The 20,146-nt window shown below is 48.9% G+C and overlaps 1 protein-coding gene across 2 annotated transcripts in view; it reads right to left on the bottom strand.

Annotated features, from left to right (window-relative positions):
• Nucleotides 1-2,194: 2,194 nt before the first annotated feature.
• Nucleotides 2,195-20,146, bottom strand: part of LOC8035752 (chromatin assembly factor 1 subunit A-A) — a 58,072-nt gene continuing 40,120 nt past the window's right edge. Inside the window, exons 2-4 of one of the 2 annotated variants that reach the window (XM_029968500.3) lie at nt 9,505-9,818; nt 6,254-6,445; nt 2,195-2,502 (exon numbers count right to left, since the gene is read on the bottom strand). In XM_029968500.3, the coding sequence (XP_029824360.2) occupies nt 2,198-2,502; nt 6,254-6,445; nt 9,505-9,818 (811 nt within the window). In that variant the 3' untranslated portion in view covers nt 2,195-2,197. Of the gene's footprint in view, nt 2,503-6,253; nt 6,461-9,504; nt 9,819-20,146 lie in introns of both variants that reach the window. The other variant, XM_029968499.4, reaches the window with a different exon arrangement.

Genomic DNA, 20,146 nt, shown 5'->3' with positions numbered 1-20,146 from the left:
TTTCGCGGCCGGTAGCGGCGACCGGCGGCATCTGGGAACCGCACCGAAAGCCCGCAGAGCGACACCGACGACGTGAAAGAAGTTCACGGCTGGTGCGGACGTTACGGGCCCGCATTGTCCGGGGCCGACAATGGCGCCCCGAGGAGAGGAAGGCACGTTCGCGACACCGTCGGCCCACGGGGGACGGACCGACGCCGTCGTCGGTAGGGCCGCTCTCCCGAGTCTCTTCGGCGGCGGCAACTCCCCGTGGCCATTGTGTGCATTCTTGGTATACGGCGACGGCACCGCCTTTGGTGACGCTCCGCGAGCTTCCCCGGGCTCTTGTTCGCACAGCGTTGTGCCACGTCGTGGGTAATTGAACGACTCGAGGCAAAAAGCTGGGTCGACAAAAAAAGAAAATAAATATATGAAGCGTCAAGGAGAAAAACAAAAGAGAGATGAATTTGAAGCGCCTGTTGGTGGGCGCAGCCGCAACTCCCCGCCTTGCGGGCATACCAACGTTTATCTTTCCTGGCCCTCGATGAAAAGTAAAGGGTTATTTATGTGTTGTGTTAACTTAGCGCTTTTACGACAAAAAAAGTATAGCTGGGACATCTATACTTAAGAAACATTTGTAGTTTACTATGCTCGGCGTCAACTATTTTATGATGCATTGTCGAGGCTATAAGAGCGTACGAATGCAAGAGGAAGTCACGTGCACGTGCTCTCCAACAGTGCGGGCTGCAGCCCTGTGGGAACTAGGGTGCCTCAATGTCCTTCTGTTTAGGGTGATGCCACCCTTTGTAGTACCTGATGCCGACAGCACGCGCTCACGGGTAAAATACAAAGAAATCGGCGAAAACAAAATGTCGCCATAGCACAGTCAGCGCCAGAAACGCGTGCAGGGACACGCTCTTTCACGCGCTTCTGAACAAAAAATAAAAATAAAAGTGTGGGACAAAATGGCGAGATGTCTCCACCCTAAGCAAAGCGCACATGAAGGCACCCTAGTGGGAACCATGCGTAGCCATGTAAGCCTTGACAACGGAACACATAGTAGTTGACGCAAACCAGTGTTTGCTCTGTTCCATGGGGGCCGCCATGTTTGTTTTGGCCGACGCCATAACACAGTAGGGGGCTGCGCTCTTTGCAAGACTCCGATTTCGTTAAAGACCTTAGCACATCGTAGTGCAGGAACGTCATAAATGCATCGTCACGAAGCTCCAAGAATAACACCGATGCCAAGAGTTCTGTAAAAAAAGCAAAAATCTAAGGCAGGCCCAATGTACCCGCCCAGTGCCCAAGAGGGTGAGCGCCCGTACCGAGCTCACAGTCTGATAATAAAAGTCCATGTCAGAATTTCAGTCTCGCGGTACCTCTTCTTTCCTCCACCCCAGAAGGGACCCCAAGAGTGGTTGAACAGCTGCTCTCTTGTAGCAGAGACAATCCCACTGTTGACTGGGCACAGCCTCTCCCACGGTTCCTATGTTGCAACATATGATGCCTCAAACGCGTTTCCGACTGGTGCGTGTGCCGCGCCCTAAAAAGTGGTCCCTCGATTTCCGTGTGATTTCGTCAAATAAGCGTCCTGTTGTCGCCACTCACGCTACGGGCGGTGTCACAGCGGCGGTGGAGGTTGTGGCAGACGCCTGTTTGGCTGCAGCTTGGCAGTCCACTGAAACTTCGGTAGCCGGGGGTTGGAACTCCGCAACAACAGCGACGCTCCTGTTCGCTCGTGCTCTTCGCCGGGACTTCCAGCACCAACCGCCAGGATTGCGACATCCGACAACATTACACGGCGGTTTCTTTGAGGTCATTTGTCGCCATCTCTGGACAACTCTTGATGTGTGAGGGATAGGACGGAAAACAAACCAGTCGAGCACGCGCTCCAGGCACCAGTAGCACAAAAGGGATGGAGAGACAGAGGAAAAAAAATGCTTCTGGAAACAATGCCTAGATTCCGTTTCACGTCACGATGAACCACGGCGGACACTACAAGCCATTCCAGCCAATCCAACGTTGCGAACGTGTCACGTAACGACTTGCTTCGCGCGTCACTGCTCCTCTCCCGAAGGTCACGCGACGGTCACACGTCATTTGATTGGCTTTGATGGCTCGTAGCGTGTGGTCTGCGGTCCGTCGTAAAAGGAAACGAAGTATAAGGCTACCCTGATGAAGAGTGTGGTGGCATACGCGCGGGAAGCATTTAGGTATATAGTCACTTGTTGGTTTCTTTAATTAAGAGCTGTATGTTGATCTCCTGCTGCTCGAGCAGCAGGCGCATCTGTTCGAGTCGGGTGTGCTTCTCTTCTTCGCGCTCTCGCCTCTCCTGGGCCCGAAGCTGGATCTCGTCGGCGAGTCTGCGCTCTTCGAACTTGAATCGCTTCTCCTCCAGCTCGAGCCTCCGGGCGTCCAGTGCCAGGCGCCGGGCTTCCAGGGCGAGCTCCTTCTGGCGCATCTCGACGTCCCACAGGAACCGCTTCCGAATGTACTCGATGCCGGACCTGTCTTGCCGCCTCTTGCCTGCGCACAAACAAACCCCCGAATATAAACACCCATCCACGGCGAAGAGATCAAACTGCAAACAAAAATGTAAGGTGGGTGATCATTCGGGATTTTAAGGTGATAATAAGTACGCGCCACGAACAAGCAGTGCCCACGGGCAGAGCATATGAGTCCATTTTGTTCCATCGTCTTCGAATTGCCTGGGACTATAGGTGATGACAGGTTAGGAATTCCATTTGATGCACCACCTGCAGCTCGAGCTCGCTTCCTTCTGCTATCAAGGGCAGGAGGCTCGTGCAGCAGGCACCTACTGAATTCCGAACATGTTACCGACTTTAGAGACATCCGCAACACCTATTTATATGTACAAATCCAGCACACACAGAACCGGATGCAGTATTCGTACAAAAGATTCCGCTGAGCTTCACACGATTCGCGGCTCCAACGATGATACACGCGACGACACAATGGGGCAAATATGGCGGTCTTATACGGGTCGTGCCGTGCCATGCGTCACTCAACGCACAACGCTGGGGCATCAGCAAGCAAGCATTGAACTCGAAATGGTTCGCCCCGCTTTTTATTCTCCACGTTTCGAACCCGCGGCGATTTGTTGACGTAAGCGATGCTTCCAGGGGCTTGACTTTCTTTGAGGAAGCGATGAAAGCACTGCCTATACTGTCCCTCCACGGTGCTGATGAACGTTGATAAACGCGGAATGTCTGGTTCACCGGTTGCGTAGGTGACGTGCAGCGCAACCTGGGAACAAGCTGACACTACAGTTACGAGAGACTCACCGAGGTGGATCGGTGACCGAGTGGGCTAGCGCACACCAGCTCGGAGCACGTGCATGGAGCGAAAGCTTGCGCTGCAGAACCCAGGGATCCTGGGCTCAATGCCCACCCCTGCCTATTTCGATCTGGATGAGCTTCGTACCGGCGTGCGGTCGTGTGTCGCTACTCCGTGGTGCACATTAAATACTCCAGGCTAGCGGTTGTACAACACTGTCTAAATTTATCATCTACAGCTGGGAGACAAGTCGCACGTTGAGGCAGACTGAGTGCAGGCTGTACATACACACACCAATTTACAATTTACAGACTCACCGGGACAATTGTTTTATCGTCCAAACGACCGACAACATGTAATCACGGAAGCCACAAGAAACAAGCATGAAATCGCGAAAAAAAAAAAAAAAAAGCGGTTCCAGCCAGTTTAGAGTTTTTCCGCTAGGTGGCGTCCGTTTTGCTCGAGTCGCGAAGGGGTTCAAGCTCGATGCTCGTTTCTTACCATCTAAAACTCCAACGCACGGAAGAACGATATATCCATTCATTAGGTCAATGATTGCTACGAAGCAGCCGGCACTGTGAAGTCAGTGCTAACTGCATCGATTGGTTCTCTCATATCACGTAATAAGAAAGAGCAATATGTGTTTACAAACCGCCTCTCTACTACAAGACATCCAGTGCGCTTCTGACTCTGGCTGATCACCACAAATAAGACGACGATAAAAAAAAAGTCGATAACCCTTTAGATGCATAAATTCAGATTATAGTAAAAAAGATATATATATATATATATATAAGTTGAATGAATACATATACTTTGTCTTGACATTACAATTAGCTAATTATGACATTAAACATTATTTTTGGCTTAAAAAACACGCCAGGTATAAATCAAGACGGATAGGAAATTCGTCTTATTCAAAAGGGGCAGAAATCTACTGAGGATGGTAGAACTCCTGATAAAAATATGCGAGAGTTGTGAGTGACACTATATAAGCACAATATTATACGTAAGATTGCAAAAGAAATTTAACGCAGTTAAACCGACATAACACAGATGACTAAGACTGGTAATGGTGGTGACGACAATGGACAATGAATATGACACGAAACTATCAGTGGGATATACATTCAGAACGGATACGATTAGTTTGCTGCGCGTCGCGGCGCCGTTCCTTTACGTGCGCTCATTTTTTTCAGCCGGAAGCGGGCCGCGGGCCGTTATTCGGAGACCCTGTTCTAGACAACCGAAGACCTGAACAAGTCATGCCCCCGCTAAGGAGGCGACGGGAATACTCTGAGGCAATCCGTGTACCTGTTTAATTTAGCCCAACAACAACCAGAGCGAGGCGGCGTCTGTCGCTGGCATTATTGGGCCGTGGCTGAATGCACACTGTCACAACAACCCTCTATCGGAACGCACCGAATGACGTCACCGGCATAAAGTTTTCCAGCTAACTAGCACAAAAGCTCAAGAGTTCTAAAATTGGCAGTAGTTTCCCTTTAAACAAAACTCAATACAAAACACCCGTAACTTGGCAGAAAATATGGTTAAGGAAGATTAGAGATGTGATAATAGACATCTTCGGAGCTTTATAAGTTTATAGCTATATGAGTATATAGGATTATGGAGAGGGTATAATTTGCTGAACGCTATAGACCGTTCCATTAGGGTCATAGCAGAGAGGATAAAAGAGAAAAAAATACACTTCCCCTCCAACCCCGCATGTCGTCCGCTCCGCCGAGTGGGCTGTAGCTAGCGTCCGGCTGGCGTGCAAACTCTGTTTAAAATCGCGTCATTTTGGAACTTTCAAGCGCAGATGCGCAGATTTTGGTATGCCAGTTGTCGTGTAATATTATGCTAGATAAAAAGACTCACAGGGTCCGATTGCGCTGTTACCAGCGTGCAAATAAAAAAAAAAAAAAAACAATAGGGAAAACTGTGTCAGATTGGCCGGTCTCTTTGGCGAAAAGTAAGTCCGGTTACTGTACCTTGTTTACTATACAAAGTTCGTACTAATGTAGGCCTTTAGCAATCATGAGTGGAAGTCTGAAATAATAAATAAAACGTGCTCTCCTGCCGCAATACACGCAGTAGTTGAGGGTAGTACTGCCGGCTGACTCAACTGCTATTTAAGTAACGGAAAAAAGATATGCTAGTTGATGATTTAGCAAAATGGAACAACAGAGAGCTATAGGCTGATTTTGCAGTAGCCACAACTATTCTAAGAACGCGAACCACTTCACAAAGACAGCCACGAGCGAGAGTTCGATGTTCGGTAGAGCCCGCCGATACAGCCCAAAGATGGAGAACCGAGAACGGCAACCTCCCGGTTTGTCGCCTGCTAGCGGAGTCTGGCGCGTGCCCTCTCTCTCGTTTTACCCCACCGAACCCGCTGAACTTCCCGGATGTGTGGAGAGGGCGCTGCGGTCGAACAAAATGGTGCCGCCCAGAGAGCGCTGAATGGAATGGTCTATACGTCGAAGCGTTTCGCCAACTGGTTACTTGTGAAAAAAAAACAAAAAAAAAACATGCCGTTTAGTTATTAACGTGTAGTTTCGTTGTGTCCAAAAGTTGTGTAACCTTCTCTTCAGCATGACTGGTATCCTTAACAAACTCTTATTTTTTTCTGGAAGGAATAAATACTACAAGATACCAAGTAACAAGGCTCGGGTATAGCAGCCACGGTCCACCGAGCAGTGCCCGAAGATCACAGGTAAAAGATCGCCCGCATGTACGCACGAAGTATTCGCGCAGAGATGTAGAAGCACCAATATAAAAATGCTTAACCATGTCGTTTTCGCTATTAGGCAGAAGTTAATAGTTGAAATTAAAAGCACTCGATAGGTGGCTGTGGGCGCCGCATGCAACTATCCACCGCGGCATTTAATGTGAACAAAGTCCTTCGAAACAAAAACAAAAAAAGAAAGAATAAAACTCATCGGATGTCTGGAGAAACCAGTGTAAGAAATCGCCTCACGTTGAGATGGGGGCGTCCACTGCAGGTTGATCTCTTCGGCGGTCTTCTCCGAAGAAGGTCCGGCGTTCGGCTCCGGCGATTTTTCTCGGCCACCGCTCGGCTGACCCTCGGAGCCGCTGACTGGTGAGGCGGGCGCATCCTCGGTCTCCTCCACGTACACTTGCATCAAGAGACCGGTCGGTGACAGGATCGCTGCATCATGCAAAGCTGCCCATAAAAAAAGTGATATATCTTAAGATTTCATATGGTATATACCACTTCTGCCGAAAATGGTCATACATTTTGAACTCCAGAAAAATAAAACGTTATCGAATGAAGCGTTCCTGCGAGTTTCGTTATAAATAGGCGTAGTACACAGTAAACATAGAACGGTACAACGGCAGGTGTGCACTCGTGGAGCATCGTACCGGCGTGCGGTCGTGTATCACTACTGCATGATGCACGTTAAAGACCCCAGGCTAGCGGCTGTACCGCACTGGCTAAATTTCTCATCTACAGCTGGGAGACTCGTCGCCCCTGTGAGGCAGACCAAGTTCTAGGCTGTATAAACATCCACACAACCCAATTTTTTTTTGGCCACTATTCACCATTCCAATGTTTGCAACGCCACAGCGTGCACGATCTCCACAGCCCAGCACGCGCGAGTTTGTCGTTTTGGAAAGCGAGCAAAGCGCGCACCATACTTTTGGACACTAAAACTGACACCAGCTAAAAAGCCTTTTTGGGAAAGGCCTATAGTTTTTGCTAAAGTACACAAGCACCAAAAAACCTGCCGCGAGTGTAGTTACACGCGCTGCACGTGCCGGCGTCTGCAGCAGCAAGTTTTCCAAAGCAAAAGTCTAAAACATATCGCGCTTTGCACGTCTGTCCGTCAACGCCTTATCTTGGTTAACTCAGAATCGTTTATACATAAAAGGCGAGCACGTGCAACGCGAGATACCTACGTTCCCAGGGATGGAGGTAGGAAGCTTATGGAGGTGACATGTCGCCGTGGAGGAACGGGCCCTCAACGATGACCAAAACCAAAAGACGCTAATGGACGAAAAAGGTTGGCGCAAAGTCAACTTTCTTTTTCGTCCAATAGCGTCTCTTGGTTTTGGTCATCGTTGGAAGGCGTGTTCCTCCCTCCACAGCGTCATGTTGCCTCCAGAGGCTTCCCGTATACCTTTATGCTCTCAGGATTTTCCTTGGTGCTTGGATAATTTGGTGAAAGGTCTATGTGCGTTAAGCGCCTCAAGTGAGCAGTCAACTGTGCATTAACGAAATCGGAGCTGTACGACAGAAGTAGTCATATTAACTTCTCGCAAACTGCATGAACGATGCAACTTTATTTTAATTTTACAATCAATTTAAAGTTGTTTTTTTTTGTTTTTTTTTTTAATATTGGCGTCAGGAAGTTTGTGTTCTATAGACAAAGACAGACAAAGCTATAACCACTGAGGACCTGAGTAGTGAAAGTTCAAATCAAACGCCCATAATGTCCCTCAAAGTTTTTACACAAAACAAAGACATACTTTTTTTGTTTCAATTTGAGAGTGATAGAGCAATATATCATTCCGAAAATACGCCGCGCGCACCGTCTTTTTGACGGATTACTGCAACCCGATGCATGGCGCGTGAGGGAGGGAGCTGTTCGCGTTGGTTTATAATTTTTCAATTGTCAAAGGCGAAGAAGGCACCACAACAACAAAACAGAGTACTATAGTTTTTGTTTTAATGCGTTTGTTTTGTTTTTATTGTGTTCTCAACTCACAATGGGAATTGGGGAGGAGGACAGACCGTGACGCGCCAAGCGGTTAACTTTAGAACTGCACGGATGGGGACAACAAATACCATGACGCAGCGCTCGGCCGACATAACCGAACGCGGCGTCAGCGTTCGGCTGGAGTTCGTGTTCTCCGGTGTGGGGAGGAGGGGCTCTTTTGTTTCCACTACGGCCTGCATTAACAATGCAGCATGCACGGTCCCAGCTCAGCACAAAAGCCGAAGTGGGTCAAGCTCGCATTCTCTGAGGATAGATCCGGCACTTACCGTCGCTTCGTCGATTGTTAGTATTTTTTAAGATTACACTGTGCCCCGCACTCTATTGTAGAAGATGACATGAACATGCCCATAAGGCCTGTCTGCATGCGCACAGGCCTTGTGTTGGCGTAAACACCGAGCGTGGGGAAAACAAACGGGTCAGAGCGCCCCCTATAGTTCGATCTCCTGCCCAATAGATTAGAGATCACAGTGGGCCCCAGCGTACTGCTTAAAGGGGCGATGAAACGATTTTTGTACTATGCGCAGATACCGCTTAGAACGGATCACTGCCGTGAATGACCTGTGAAACACCCGTTCTTTTCTCACCACACGCAATCGAAGTCCTAAAAAAAATTAAAGAAGAACGAGCAGTGTTCACCCCCTCAACTCGCAGCAAGACCAAGCGGCCACGTCATCTGGTGCCGATAATATGCCGCCAATGTTGATCATAGCCACGCGCTGGGGTTGGCAAGGCACTAGGACACGCGCCGAGTTCCAGACATTGTTACGGCTCGGCTAATGTCGTCATCGCGGCGATTGGACACGGGCCCAAATCCAGTGCCTACGCAATGCTCGGATCCGATTTATGAGCCGCATTTAAATATCGTCACCGGCGGTACTGCTACCGCCCAACTGCGTCATCAAGCTTCGCGAAGGAGAGATTAAATGAAACGCTCGCTTTTGTCCTTGAAATTACACCTCAACAAAGGAATTTCTTGGCCAGTGGCGTTGCGTGTGAGTATCGTTGAGTCCTACTAGTGCCAGTAAGCTCGTTTGAAGTGAGACATTCCCTTTGAATATCGTTGCACCGGCCCTTTAACGGCCCCATGATAGCGACGCCCGGTATCCCTTGTGGGGTCACCAAGGGGCCTTGCGGGAGTATCGAGAAATTTCTGTTCATAAACCCTATGCCGTAAGGGTGTCGGGGATCCACTAACGAAAACGTAATGCGCGGGCAATGTCTCCTAGGCGTCTCTGGTCAAGAGATACGAACAAGAGATACGAGTCGAGAGGTTCAACGAGACAGGAGGGCCACCAGGCACGTGATCGTCGAGTCAAAATATCCAACAAGACGAGAGATCAAAGGTCCGATACTTGATCGTTTGACGGGTTAAATCTCTTGACTCGTTGGACCTCGATGACTCGGAATCTCTCCCGCGAGGTATTCCTCTAGCCCACAACGAAGTCATGAGCTGCGAGCCAAGTGACCACACCCAAGGCGCGCGTACCCGTCGGGGAGTAAGACCTCTTGCTGGCAAAGAGCGTGGACTTGGCAGACTCCAAGTCGACGCTGCTTTCCAGCGTTCCCGCCGCCGACGCATTCACGGTGGCGACGTCCCGCAGGTCCGAGGCGGAGGTGGTCGTGCCGCCGGCGGGGATCGGCGGCGGTGCGGCGGACGGCAAGAAGCCCCGGACGGAGCCCCGGCGCGCGGGAGGGGCCTTCCGGGGCAGGACCTTGGGCCTGTAGCCGCACTCCTGGGCCAAGGCGGCAACGGCCTTGAGGAGCTGCACCTTCTTCCGGTACTGCTCCTCCGTCGAGCATCTGGAACGCCACGGAGAAGGGAGAATCTGTCCGTGGGCGGAAGCACAGTTTTCTCGGAGTGAGAGAAACGACCGACGAAATCTGGCATTCGTTCGCGGCAGGGATGTGCAGAATTTTATATACAAGTGTTCGAAATACGGATATAAAATACTCGTATTTCGTATGTAATTAAATACTGGCTAATGTATTTGTCAGTTGTATTTAAATCCTCATGGTTTAGTATTTGAAATACTTGTATTTAAAGTATTGCCCAAATACAATTTGGGGCACTGTTCTTCGCAATCAAATGCGATATTATGCACTATTCGCCATGGAAGTCATACTCGTTGTGATAGCTCATAATGAACACAGAACAAAAACGGAAGAGTACAACAAGGAATGGAACGGGGTCGCTACAATTATCGACTTTTGGTTTGGTTGATCTAGTTTTTGAGACGTCGCATCAAGATGTTTGAAAAGGCTTGAATGCTTCGACTGAACCTTTCAAATTAATCTCGTGGAATACATAGTGTTTTCTGACGTTATACCAGCACATCTTACGACAAATTTAAGTTTAGAGCTGCAACTTTTTTAAATGCCTGATCATGAGCCTGACTTTTGGGCCCCCCCCCCCCTTTTTTTTACCCGAAGGTCCACACTCTAAACGAAAAAAAAAAAAAAAGAGATGTTTTTGAACGGTTTTTTGACGCGCCAAGAAGTCTTCCAGTTCGTGAACCCGTTTTGCCTCAAGCACTATCACCCCATGGCGCACTAGAAAGGCAACTAGGCAATAAAAAAAACCTTTCGCATAAAAAAGAAAAGAAAAAAAGAAAAGAAAAGGAGTTTAAAGGGCCCATAAAACGAATTTTGGGTTGGGATGAATGATTTTAAATTGGGACTTTACTAATCGCATATCGTTTAGTTGGCCAAAAGAAAGGCTAGAAAGTCAAAAGCCAGATTTTCGGTACGAACATTTGAAAATATAGCGGACTATTTTGTACCTTCTTGCCTTCGAAAGCTCTCCGCCTTTTCACTATGATACATCCGCGGTTCCAAAAGCGCGTCACCGGCGCCAAACTGACGTCAGCAGAGCCCAGCTCACGCATTGGACACGAGAGCTGCGTCACTCGGACGTATGCGCTCGTCAACAATCAACCCGTCGACGAATATTTGGATTCGCGTTCGTGGCCAATGAGTGCCCTGACGGAACTTATCGTCACTGGGGAATGACAAGTTCTACGGTGTGCGTAAAAAGCACGGTGGAAGCTAGGAGTCATCGCACCGGTGCCGAAGGAATGTCACGACCACGTGATTTCACAATCCGCATTTGAGTTGAGGATTAAAGCTAAGGAGGAAGAAGTAGGAAAATCGTTTCATGACCCCCGTAAATGTGTCATGAAATGATTTTTCATCTTCCTCCTTTGCTTTAATCCTGAGCTCAAAAGCGAAATGAGAAATCACGCGGTCCTGACGCACTGGCACCGGTGCGATGAGTCCAAGCTTCCATTGTCATTTTCAAGCACATCATGGAACAATTGTCATTCTCAAGCGCTGGCAAGTGCCGTCAGGGCACTCATCGTCCACGAACGCGAATTCAAATACTCGTCGACGGATGGATTGTTGACGAGCGCATACGTCCGAGTCACGCAGTGATCGTGCCCAATGTGTGAGCTGAATTCAGCTGACGTGCCTCGGGTACCGCGGATGTATCACAGTGAAAAAGCGGAAAGCTTTCGAAGGAAAGGAAGTACGAATATGTCCGATATATTCTCAAATTTTCGTACCGAAAAGTGGGCTTTTCACTTTCTACCCATTTTCTTTTGGTCCACGAAACGATATGCGATTAGTAAGATTCTAATCTAAAATTATTCATGCCAGCCCAAAAATTCATTTCACTGCCCCTTCAAAAGTACCCCTTCTAGGTTTTTCACGAAGGACCCTTCTAGGGGGTGCTTAAAGTAACATTTTAGGGTGCAAAATATGGACAAGCCGAAGAACCCTTAAAGGGACACTCAAGCGGTTTTTGGAGAAGCTACTTTTTGGTGCGATGGTGTTAAGGAAGTGTCAGTGAATGAGTATCTTCAGTTTTAGAAGGCAGAAACGCCTATTAATCACGCAGGAATAAAATACGTGCGGACTCTTTTCTGTACTTGCGAGGACCAATGAAATTATCGTATGTTTGAAAATTTTGGCGGTCTTTTTAAAGTTTCGCTAAAAAAACAATTTTCAGTTCATTTAAATATGTTGTGCGTGATAATTTCACAAGACGTAAAATATTTCTAGTTTAGAATACGCGATAGCGCAATTATCGTTTCACAAACAAGGGACTACGTTTTCTATTTGTCTTCCTCCGCGGGGGGTGAATTTCCCGTTCCGCAGGGATGCGCGGAAGCGCACGTATCTCCGCGCGTTGCAGGTCCGTCGGTCGTGCCGGTCGCGGGCCGGCCGGCTCCTTCTATCCGCAAACGTGGCGTCGGTGGTGATCGTCGGAATGGACGGCCTGGTGAAAGCTCATCGTTCCGCGTAAAAGTGCTATCCTTGACTGTGAATTTTCGTCGTGTTTCGCTATGATAACCCAGCACGTACTAGAAGGGAACATCCACCTACTCGTGCGGCGATGTCGTCGCGGCACTCTCAAGACGGCAGAAACGCCCGTGCCGTTGTGTTTGTTTACTTCGACTACAGTGGTGCTTTCTAAGCATTTGTGTCCTCGAACATCGCCCGGATTTCTGATTTGGCGCATTTCATGCGTGTGCTCAAGTTCAAGGTATTACTGGCGCGTACCGTATAAAGGATACGAATTTTCACGCGTTTTCATCACCGGAGAAAAGTGATTAGTGTTAGCAATCCTGAACGCTCGCAACGTCTATCTGATCACGAAATCATATTTCTACGTTGCTATATCGCTGCTAAGATTACATTGTCTTTTATAATCGTAGAAAAGGCGTGTGGCGATATTTGTACTATTGCAATGTCGTGTATTAGAGTCGTGATCGTCCAAGACGGCGCTGCATCTTTTTATTTTATTTTTTTCATTCGCTGTACCCTGCAAGCCTATCAAGAAAAAATAATAAAGCTTTAGACTAGAAAACTGTCTGTCTATATTCTGTTACGGCATTGAGTAGCAGTGCGTCCCCTTTTTTAGAGGGGCCGCTGACACAGTTGACGGCGGCGTACAGAAGCGGTCGCCGTGCTGACGACCCGCTGCGCTTGTTGTAGTGGTTACAGGTGTGTGTACGCGCGGCGCAGTGCGGTCGATCCGGTCGCTCCGGTTGCAACGGACGCAGTCGTAAGTACGCGCTCGTTGCACATGTCTGAACCAGCCTTCCCCCCGTTCTCCCGAGGCGAAAGTCAACGTGGCGACATCGTTTGACATCACGCACCAGAGGTAACGCTGCGATGTCAAACGTTGGTTTGGTTACGACTTGCCCCAACCGCAAATCGAAGAACGCCCGAAAAGGTCTGCGTTTCGTCGTCCTCGGAATCCGAACATGACTCCGAAGCGCTGCTATCGTCCACATCACACGTCGGAGTGGCGTCATAGGAAATCATCCCCAGGTCGGCTGTCCGCCGAAGAGCTTCAACCTCTAACGGCGTCAGGTCCTCGAGCGTGGAGAACTCCGCCATGATCGAAGCTCGAATGACAAAGAGGTTCGGCCGATGCGGCTATACTGGCTATACCTCGGGACGTGCCTCGGGATCACTGCGCGACGGAACGTCGTCCAACGCCATTGGCCCGAGATCCTTTTGATAAGCGTGCGACGACCAATGAGAGTGGTTTCGTTTTCGGATGGATCCGAGGTTTGGCGGCCTTCAATTACATTTTTATTAAAGAAATAATCACCGTATGACTATACTTTTTGGTTTTTAGGGATACTTAAGGCGTCTAAATTCAGCTGTCATTATCAAAACACGAACTCAAAAACCACTTGACTGCCCCTTTAATGTCGGGGTCACACTAATCATACATCATACCAAAGACAGTCTGGAAACACGAGTCACCGCAATAGACCTATTGCTATATTACCCAAGCATCGAGGAGAATGCAGAGATTGGTGTTCCACGCACCGCACGTGCTGGCCTCAGCAGTAGTAAACTTTCTCTAGCAAATGCCTAAAACAAATTGCATCTTGCACGCGCGTTCGTCATCGCTTTATTTTGGTTATCTACTTCGATTCCTTTATACGGGGAAGGCGTGCGCATGTGGCGCGTGGAACAGCATTCCCTGGATTATCCTTGAATCTTGATGCTTGGCTAACTTAGCAATAGGTCTATTAGCGGCGAGATGTTTTGGTGGCACCCTCCTATGGTTCCCTCTCGTGACGTCATCACCTTGCGAACAACAAATTCAATGGTGTTTGTAATAACTAGCATGGTGGAAGCTTGAAATCATTGCACTCTCAAAGCAACACCGCCAACACCGTCAAAATTAAAGTTCTTCCATTCCTTTTATTTCCGTCGATGACAAATCCTTTCCCGACGTCATAGTCAGCATTCGGCCAATCGTAGAAGGCCGACCACAGCGACGCTTTCGATCGCGCACGTCGCCCATAGACCCGTTGCTATCGGGCAGGGGGCGCGAGCGCGTCCGCAAGACGCGACCATGTTCTGCTGGCCGCATGATATCTACGCGATACAACCATAAAAGCGGCGCTGAGACGTTCGATTATGCACGTGCCACGTTCGAATACAAGCATCTGTCAGCATCTGTAGATGCACGATAACAAAACGTCTAAAAATAATTATTAATTATGCAGCTTGTGACCTTAGTGTCCCATCAAACATTTCTTTCGGCTTTATTATTTGTATTGCTTTCTTTCGTAGCCTGAGTGAGCACGTTCTTTTTTTTAGTCTTCTTTGTATATATATATATATTTTTTTTTTACTTTTTGTGATAGCGAAGCCGAAGCTACTTGTAAAAGCGTGTTCTCCTGAACGATGTTCGCACTGCACGAGCGAGCGCGCGTGCGTGGCAGGGACACTGAAAGCACGGAGCTCGCTCTTGCAGCATCTGCTACGCTGGCACTTATAATGAAACGTAGTGTAAAAAGCTGTAGTGGGGAAGCGTGATGACGCAGCTTCGAAACGCGAGCCTCCAGGCTTCCTTTCTTTTCAACACTTCTCTCTCTCTCTCACAAGTATTATATTTTGCTCGCCTGGAGCGCTGCTTAAAACTTGAGAGCTACGGGCCTATAAAAAAACTTTAGTGGGGTAACGAAATGACACGTGTTGGAAACGAGAGTTCAAAATATTTTATTTTGCTGGCCTGTATCGCTGCTCAAACTTGAGAGCAGAGGCGAAGTTGGGAGAGTTTGGCCGTTCATTGGTTTCAATAGGCGTCGGCGAGCATCAGTGTTGTACACGTTCCTCAAAAAAAGGAACGAAAGCTCGTTCCTCGTTCCTTCTGATTTTCGGAACGCGTTCCCGTTACAAGTTCCATCTGTGAGAAAGGAACTCGTTCCCGTTACAGCGTAAAAAATGGAACGTATCGTTACATATACGTTACATTTGTAGTTTGCTAATTATCATATTTAGTTAAATCAAGCAAAGATTTTCTTTTTTATCTATCCCATCAATACGCAACATACTATACGGCATGATTGTAAACCTGAGACTGGGGCAGAAAAGAGAACACAACAGAAGGTAGTAAAAGAGGAGGCAACGTCTAATTGAGATGTTGCCTCCTCTTTTACTACCTTCTGTTGTGTTCTCTTTTCTGCCCCAGTCTCAGGTTTACAATCATGTTCAACTTACACCAGCTCGCCTGCACTCTGATTATTTTTTCGTATACGATACGAGTTTGTATGTCGCGATGGAAGAGCACCAGAAGAAGAAAACGAGCGGAAGCAGGGTTTTATTTGTTGATATATTCAAGTTAAAAATCTCAGCTTTTAACCACATTCATGTTTGTAGTGGACGATTGAGACGAGCCAAATGTAACCACAATGTACGAGCGTTTTACAACAACCTCACACGTTTCAATTTAACAAAGTCCCTTGTTAGAACTTAACAACAGTTGCTTCTCGATGTTGCTGTCGGCAAGACGAGCAAGTACAGGAGCGGGTATGGATTTTTGAAAGTCAGTCTTGAAAACTACAAATACTTCTTTGTGAAGGCTGGATTTGTTGTTCAGTTTGAAGGTAGGGGACAAGAGAAGAAATAAAGGTTATGTTTTGTGTATTTTTTAAGTGACCAATGTTTGGGATACAGGGTGCGTTACATGTCTGGCAACCTGTGATCTTGTTGTAACCGTAGGTCTCGTTAGGGAAGTTCAGAAATGGCTGTAGTTGGCCTTAGATTTCTGGGTGTTGGTGTATGAGGGTTCGTGAAACCCAAAAAAGTAGTCGAGTTTGAAATGACCCTCTTTGTTTTTTCCTACGACTAAAAGCATTGCTTTTTGTGCCGCAGTTTCGGGCACTCAAAAAAGAGTCAATGTCCACCAGCTCTCCTGCACCCAAAACTATTAACAAGCGAGGACCACACAAAATTACCCATAAGATTAGCAGTTAAATAGTTAACGAGATCCTGCACTTCGTAAAGATATTGTTTTTGTATTGTAAAAATTTCCCTGTTATAAATAAAATAAAAACTACCCCACTGGACGAAAAAAAGGAACGCCGTTACTCTTTCCGTTCCAGTAAAAATGTAACGCGTTCCCGTTCCAGTTCCAGCGATGCAAAATGGAACGGCGGCGTTCCTTCGTTCCTCCTAAAAGGAACGCGTTCCAGGAACGCCGTTCCTTGGAACGCCGTTCCGTACAACACTGGCGAGCATCTCGTAGCAAACCACAAGCCGCGAAACAGCGTCGGGAGCTCTAAAAATGCGACTCGGCTAATTCGAGCCGTTTTAGCGTCGCTAGAGTAAAAAGGTAAAACTCTAAAAACTTGGCGCATGTGACGTTTCCGTCACGTTTATATTCAGCGGTAAAATAAACGAATGTGCGCTCCAAACCAGAGCAAACTGTGGAGTTGCCATCATTGCTGCTGATTTCCTGTTGACGTCATTGTCACCGAGACGCCGAGATTGAACGCTTCTATTTCACGCTTTAAATCTCGTTTCCAATATTGTGGCGTCGCGGTCTGCTGATCGGTCGACGCGGTGTCGCACCCTCGATATACGCTCTAACCACGGGAGGAATATCCGGCGCTGACGGCGTCCTTTGTTCAGCCCAATGGCCAAACTCTATTAATATACGGACCTGCTTGAGAGCTACGGGCCTATTCGCGACTCCAGCAAAACGAACGGCACCTAAGGGGAAAACACTGAACTGGCCGGAACAGGATAGCTAGGTTCGACATTGTACATGTACCTTTTTTTAGTACACGGAAGTGACGTCATCACGTCTGATTGGTTGGAAGCAAAAGTGACGTAATTTCCCTAGAAAAATGTGGGCGGAGTCGGCAAAACTGGGCGGAGTTGGCTACCGGACGTGACAACAAAATGACGTTTCGTTTTGTACCGAGTACGTTTCAAAAGGTACTTGCTCGGAACTAGGTGTCATTGGCAGCATGTTTTCAGCGGCGAGGCGTCGCCGTCTCGTCACTTCAACTTTTTCTTTAATAGAGCTTTTTTTTTCGCCAGAAAGGCTGTATCGGGAACACCGCGATGCATTCGAGCTCCCGGAGGAGAGCTGCCCAAGATCGTGGTGCGGTGGTTGTGCGACGAACTTCGCGAGGAACCGGAGGTGAGGAGTGTGCGTACCACGTCATGACTGTGGGAGCTTCAAGTGTTGTGTGCACTGCGCTTCTACGGCACGGGGAGCTTCCAAGGCATGGTGGCGAGCGACGAACACGTAGCGCGGGACCAAAAGACAGTCAGCGTTGCGGTCCGCGCCGTGTCCGTCGCTATCGTGCGTCGTCTCGGGGTCCAGCGTGGCTGGATCCACTTCCCCGAGACGCCGAGCGAGAGGTTCGACGCGGAGAAGGGCTTCAGGCTGCTCGGCAGGATACCCGGCGTCATCGGTTGCGTGGACGGGACCATGGTCTCCATCGTCGGCCCGTACAAGAACGACCCCACCGTCACGAAGGCGGCGTACTGGTGCCGCAAGTACTTCTACGCCCTCAACGTGATGGTGGTAAGTACACTCATGTTACGTTGTCAAAACGCGCCCCAAATCTGTAGAAAAAAAAAAAAAAACGTATTGCCGATACGGTTTAAGTATGCCGTTTTATGACTGCGGGCTGTGGGGTCTCACGACTGCGCGAGCGTGTGCTCTACGTAGCATGTGAGCCGTGAGACGCTTCTCCCAAAAATAATACTTGTCTGTTAAAACGTGCAAGCTTCCGTAAAAAAAAAAAAACATTATTTTTATTTCAAGGTAGTTAGTTGTACCTTGCATCCAGGAAGGTGTGTTGACATGCATGTGTCAGACAAAATAACTTAAAAGGTTCTGAAATTGCGACTGCTTTGTGAACCATAAGTACAATCTACTACTTGTGGATTCAGGTAATTACATGTCAATATCTCTCTCACTTTCAGGTGTGTGACGCCGACTGCCGGATAATGTGCATCAACCCACGGTATCCCGGGTCGGTGCACGACTCCTTCGTGTGGCAATTGTCCTGGCTCCGAAACCAACTCGAGCAAGGGCAGCTGGCACGCGACGGCCGGTTCCTGCTTGGTGAGCATACTAAATTCATTCCTTACGCACACGGTGGCTCCCACTGCTTGAAAGCCACAGTACCACACGTACTGTGCTTGTTGTGAGGCACACAGACACAGTTGCTGAAACTCCTTGAAGTGAGATAACACCCAAAGTTTGGCCATTAATCTCTGTTTATGTCCACATAACTCTCACACTCTACAGGCTACGAAAGCCGCACTACACCAATCTCACGACAGTGATAGACTACGCAAGGCATGCGACCGCAGTGCGAGTCGCTGTCCGGTTCGGCCCACTCACTGTTACTGTCTGCCTGTACCCTCTTGCTGGTTGGTTTTTGCATGAAGTTGGAGCTCTTTCACTGATACCTGGGGGCTCGCCTGGTCGCTTTGACGGTCGTCAGTTTGTACGGAATGGGATCAATTCCTCCTTGGCCACTTGGGGCTCGCCAAATCTGTCCTCGGGTCGTCTCTGTCCCACACACTGGATTCTTTTCCCTGACCCTTCTTTTTCGGTCTGCCTATATAGCTCCTCCTATTAGACCCTCCGTGTCCCAACAGGACCTGACTCCTTTCCAATCTAACCACCCCCTCTCTTTTCCCCATCTCCAACTCCACCGAGGATTAGGAAAGAGGTTCGTCGAACTGGCGCCTTATCCACTTGCTTGCCAAAGACAAGGCCAGCGTGTTCTGCTCTGCCCGTGCCTAAGGTCACGGCCACACTCCCAAAAGCAACAGAGCTTTTATCTGTCGGATGCAAGGGCCTAATAATGCACCTGCATACAACACAGCACCCCTAAGGAATCGTGCACACATCCCACACAACCCACCAGGAAAACACATAGTTACATGAAATAACAGGGAGTTTGCAGGCAAGCTGGTGCTATTTAATCATAATGTAAACTGATACTGTAGTGCAGAAATATTAACACAAGTCACACTTAAGTTACATTATAATTGACATAGTTGCACACAGCTGTTTTCTTGCCTTTTATTTTAAAAAGTAAAGAATGTAATATGTTCTATCCTCTACATGTGCAGGTGACAGCGGCTACCCCTTGGAGCCTTGGCTCATCACCCCTGTCCCCCGGAACCACGCGACCTCCACCGCTTGCGGCCGGTTTAATAAGGCGCATTCCTCGATCAGGTCTGTTGTGGAGCGCTGCATCGGGCTGTTGAAAAACAGATTCCGGTGTCTGCAAAGGCACCGGGCTCTGTATTACCACCCTTCAACAGCCACCGCCATTATTTCGGCATGTGCAGTGCTCCACAACATCTGCCTTGCATCGAGCGAGCCAGAACCGGAGTCAGACTCCGACCCTGAAGAGTCAGAGTTGGAGTCTGAGCCGAGCTCGGACGGTTCTGAGCCGAGCTCGGAGAGGTCAGCGTCGGCTCCCGAGAGGCTGGCTCCTGCCGGCCCTCCGGTCGGCCTTCCGGTCGGCCTCTCGGACAGGGGGAAGGCTCTGAGGCAGCGCCTTGTCGCCCGGTTCGGAACCCGCCGCAGACGTGCCCGTGCGGAGCGCCACACGCAAGGGGTCCGCCGCCACAACGGTAGTCCCGACCACCAGGGACACCGTCGGGAAGCCCCTCAGCGCCCTCGCTGCGGTGGTGCCCAGCACGGACGCCGCCAGCGACAGGGAACCTCTCGCCACCACGACTGAGGTCCTGACCACCAAGGACCCCGTCACATCCTTGCCCTCAGTGAAGCCCTCCCCGTGGAAGCCGTAAAGTGCACACTTCGCTTCCTG

This window comes from Ixodes scapularis, unplaced genomic scaffold, assembly GCF_016920785.2.
Source record: "Ixodes scapularis isolate PalLabHiFi unplaced genomic scaffold, ASM1692078v2 PGA_scaffold5__190_contigs__length_132052651, whole genome shotgun sequence".
NCBI lineage: Eukaryota > Metazoa > Arthropoda > Arachnida > Ixodida > Ixodidae > Ixodes > Ixodes scapularis.
Note: the sequence above shows the minus strand (reverse complement) of the source record. Positions and strands in the feature narration are given on the sequence as shown.